Here is a 4,333-nt window from a genome sequence, read left to right as displayed (position 1 = left end):
TCTTAGGAAAAACCCTCTATTAGCTCACATCAATTGCCTAGGATTAATCGTAGCCAAACATAGTGTAATTTTGGAAAACTGCAAACGGAGGCCGAGCTATATGTAGCCCTTTATTTTAAAAATTCTAAAATCATAGTTTTATGTGACAAAATATTATGAAAAAAAACCCTGGATGTAGCCAATGATTGAATCTACAAACATGCAAAATGTCAATGTGAAATTATTTGTATTGTAGACTACACAAAAACGAGGTTTTGTGTTCAAACCAGAGTCAATACCGCCTCGGAAACCGACCGACCGACGTAACAAACCGACTCCTGATTTAGGCCGTTATATGCGCAGCCCCACCCACGAACCAAACAACCGACCACACCCCGCTCCCCACGCACGAACCCCACCGAGACGAGTCGCCGCCCCCGCCGCCGCCCGACACCCACCGGAATCGACGCGCCGCCCCCCATGGCCGAGCACGACGAGCCCGCTCCCGCTCCCGAGGCCACCGCCACCCTCGCCGACGGGAGGTCCCCGCCGTCCAAGCGCGGCGACGCCCGCTCTCCCCAGGTACTACCGCGTCTCACCCTGACTCGTCCCGATCCGCTACATCGGCCGGTCGCCGTTCTAGCTAGTTTTCGCGCTTAATTAGGGTTGGGTAACTCGCCTCCGCCCGCGCGTTCGAGGCACGGGTAGTCGATTGGGGCTGGGTCAACCAGGGGGGATTTGGATTTGGGTAGGATCTCGGTTCACTTAGCTCTAGGTCTAGCGTCGAATTCGAACTCATTACGCCTGGTCAAACTACCGCGTGGTGGCTAGCTGACATGTATCCCTGCTGCACGAGGCGTTACGAGATGGATTAATTAGTACTGGATCTTCATAGTTTCGGTCGATGTTGTTTTTTCGCATATTTTGTGTTAAGCTCTAATTCTGCAGATGCATTGCATTACGCCGGGCCGGAATTTCAGAAACATTTACTGGTTCTCGTGTCCAAATTACCCTTGTGCTGGTTTGAGTAGTATGCTCGTGATGGTTCTAACTGCCAAGCACTACATCGTACTAAGTGTGACCTGCATTTTCTGAACAAATCTGACCAAGGAATTTTTACTTGATTTAGCAGCATGATGCGCCGCCTCCCAAGGAAAGGTCCTCGAAATCCAGGGACAGGGGCGGCAGGGACCGCGACGAGGACAGGGAGCGCCACAGGCGCCGCGGGGCGGATGGGGAGAGGCACCTGGACAGGGAGAGTGGCCGCGACCGCGGCGACCGGAGCCGGGACCGCGATCGGCACCATCGCGAGGACCGTGAGAGGAGCGACAGAAGGGAGCACCGTGATCGTCCTGATGACCGTGGCTATCGCCGGGGCGGTGACCGCTATGCTGAGAGGTACAGGTTCTTGACTTCTGTAATGCTTTACGTCAGATAAGTCCGGCATTTTGAGTTATGATCTGATCCCTAGCTAACTGTGCTGCGGTGGTGCAGAGGGGACCGCGATAGAGATGGCCACAGGAGGCATCGCTCCCGCTCCCGCTCCCGTCCGGACAGTCAAAGGTATGTGTGCTGGATGCCATCCAGAGCTTATTGTTCGCGTTTTGTTTCGGTTCCAATGGTTTTTACCACTAAGCTTGCTTGTTTGCCTTGAATCATATCTGGGGAAGACTATGGACTTGTGGTTTTGATACCATACTGATTCTGCTTTTCTATGTCGTTATTACTTGTTTTCGACAGAATGTAGTAGACAAATTCCTTCTGTCATGGGCAACCATAAATTAATATGGCGTTTAGTTGATGCACATCTTTTCATGCATGATTTGTTCCTTCTTATCTGCATTGTTATCCATCTCTGTTTTCTTACTGTAAGCTGTTCTCCATCTTATGAACTGCATACTAATGTCTACGGTATTGAAACAGCAAGCGAGCGAGTGGATTTGACCAGGGACCATCAGAAGCCGTTCCTATGGCTGCTCTACCCGCAGTTCCAGCTCCTATTGCTGGGATGCTTCCCAATATGCAGAACATGCTTCCAAACTTGTTCAATTTACCCAACCTAGGGCAGGCACAACCCATGACACAACAGGTATGACTTTCCTTGTTTTAGTTATTTTGTACACACTTGAGTTATTTTTTTCTCTATATACCATCTTTAACCACCCTTTTCTTAGGCTACTCGGCATGCTCGGCGTGTTTACGTTGGTGGACTTTCTCCAAGCGCTAATGAACAGGTAATTACTTGAGCAGCTTGTTATTTCTTGGTGTCTCTTCTTCTGTTTTTTTTTTTTTTTTTTTTTTTTTTTGCGAATAATCTATTCTTCTGTTTGTGGTCTAGGCTAACTATTTTGGTCTTCTTTCTGCAGACAGTTGCTGTATTCTTCAATCAAGTCATGGCTGCTATCGGAGGAAACACAGTTGGAATTGGTGATGCAGTTGTTAATGTATACATAAACCATGACAAGAAATTTGCTTTCGTTGAGATGAGGTCTGTGGAGGAAGCAAGCAATGCAATGGCCTTGGATGGTATAGTGTTTGATGGTGCACCGGTGAAGGTTAGGAGGCCAACAGACTACAATCCTTCACAGGCAGCTCTGCTAGGTCCAAGCCAGCCAAACCCCAATCTCAATCTTGCTGCTGTTGGTTTGACGCCTGGCTTGGGTGGAGGTATAGAAGGCCCTGACCGCATTTTCGTGGGAGGTCTGCCCTATTACTTCACAGAGGATCAAGTGCGGGAGTTGCTTGAAACTTTCGGACCTCTTCGTGGATTTGATATTGTCAAGGATAAGGAAACTGGCAACTCGAAGGGCTATGCCTTCTGTTTGTACCAGGATGTGTCTGTCACTGACATTGCCTGTGCTGCCCTTAACGGTATCAAGCTGGGAGAAAGGACTCTCACAGTACGCCGAGCAAACCAAGGATCGGAGCCTAGGCCAGAGCAAGAAAACGTCCTCCTGCAGGCACAGCAAGAGGCACAAATGAAGGTATGACTTTATTAGCCCCCAAAATAGATTATCATATAGAACAAACAGTCAGTTTATATAGCCTTCCAATTTCTTACTCGGTTCCTTTTTCTGAGCAGAGACTCGTGTATGAAGTTGGAGCCCTACCGACAAAGGTGGTATGCCTGACTCACGTGATCTTACCAGATGACCTGAGAGACGACGAGGAATATAGTGACATACTGGAAGACATGACGCTAGAAGCACGCAAATACGGTAAACCTCATACGACCATTGTTCTGAACTCTATACAGTCAGCTTTATGTGACTTGCCTTTTTGCTCAGTTACTGAACGGGTTTTCTTCTGTGTCTTTCTTTCTGTTTTGTAGTGCCGCATAGTACCATTGCCGAACCTTTTATAATCCGACCTCATGCAAAACTCGCAATCGGGCCTAACCTACAGAGGACGCTAATCTTTATTTTTTCAATTGGATTTGATTTTGTGACTAATCTAATGTTTTTTCTTTGCTTTCGTGTGTGTATGTTCTGACTGATAAACTTGGAACAGGTAACCTGGTGCAAGCTGTGATCCCACGACCCCATCCCAGCGGTGAACCCGTTCCCGGTGTTGGCAAGGTGAGTCTGATTTTTTTGCGCGATTCACCATTGATGTGAATTTTACCCTGGAATATATTCTGATTCTGTTTCTGCACTGCAGGTTTTCTTGGAGTATGCAGATGTGGAGAGCTCGGCCAGAGCGAAGGCGGGGATGCACGGGAGGAGGTTCGATGGGAAGGATACGGTTGCCGTATTCTTCCCTGAGAATAAGTTTGCTGATGGAGACTACGACGCATAGAAGCAAATTTCCTTTGCTTCACTTTTTAGATTCTGAATACTTTTAGCAGCATGTCATCCTGAAATGTACTCGGCACTTTGTTATACTAGTAGTTCATATTGCATATTTTGTGGTGGTAATACATACCCCGTATGGTTAAAAAGGAGCAGTATGTTATGTCGATCACCTGCAGTTGTCAAATATCAAAGTTTTTACCTGTAGATTACGATGTAGGACGTGCTGGTACTCAGCTTGGATATGCTCATTAGCATAGGGCAACGTGATCAATGCTACAAGGTAAGGGGATCCATCAACACCGGTTTAAAGAGGTATCAACAGCCATAAGCCCCCCTCTCGCTCTCTGTGTGTGTGCAACACATTATAGAGCAAAATATGGAGTGAGAAATAACCGGTACGATAATCAGAGGTACTAACCTAGTTCACATATATCTTACATCCACGGCTAATGAAATGAAACCGCAGGAAAGGATAGTAGGATACTAGGAAGGATATCGTCAAATTCTTTCGTTAGTGAGATTGTCTATGGAATAATAATATACACAATGAACTGAATTCC

At 47.1% G+C, this 4,333-nt stretch overlaps 1 protein-coding gene across 3 annotated transcripts; it reads left to right on the top strand.

Moving 5' to 3' along the window:
- The first annotated feature begins 355 nt into the window (after positions 1–355).
- On the top strand, positions 356–3,942 carry LOC127303012 (splicing factor U2af large subunit B). Of its 3 annotated transcripts, none has more exons than XR_007853222.1 (9): positions 356–561; positions 1,109–1,377; positions 1,474–1,542; positions 1,903–2,068; positions 2,154–2,213; positions 2,346–2,963; positions 3,062–3,197; positions 3,311–3,557; positions 3,640–3,721. XR_007853222.1 is itself a non-coding variant. In XM_051333755.1 (9 exons), the coding sequence occupies exons 1-9, from the start codon at positions 460–462 to the stop codon at positions 3,775–3,777; spliced, it is 1,623 nt and encodes a 540-aa protein (XP_051189715.1). In that variant the 5' UTR covers positions 356–459; the 3' UTR covers positions 3,778–3,942. The 3 variants fall into 3 exon arrangements, 2 of the variants coding, with proteins under 2 accessions (XP_051189715.1, XP_051189714.1); XM_051333755.1 differs by having other exon boundaries at positions 1,112–1,377; positions 3,490–3,557; positions 3,640–3,942; XM_051333754.1 differs by having other exon boundaries at positions 3,490–3,557; positions 3,640–3,942.
- The last annotated feature ends 391 nt before the right edge of the window (positions 3,943–4,333 follow it).

Source organism: Lolium perenne, chromosome 5 (assembly GCF_019359855.2).
Source record: "Lolium perenne isolate Kyuss_39 chromosome 5, Kyuss_2.0, whole genome shotgun sequence".
In the NCBI taxonomy this organism is placed as follows: Eukaryota; Viridiplantae; Streptophyta; class Magnoliopsida; order Poales; family Poaceae; genus Lolium; species Lolium perenne.
The sequence above is the reverse complement of the archived record's forward strand: the minus strand, read 5'-3'. Positions and strand labels throughout refer to the sequence as shown.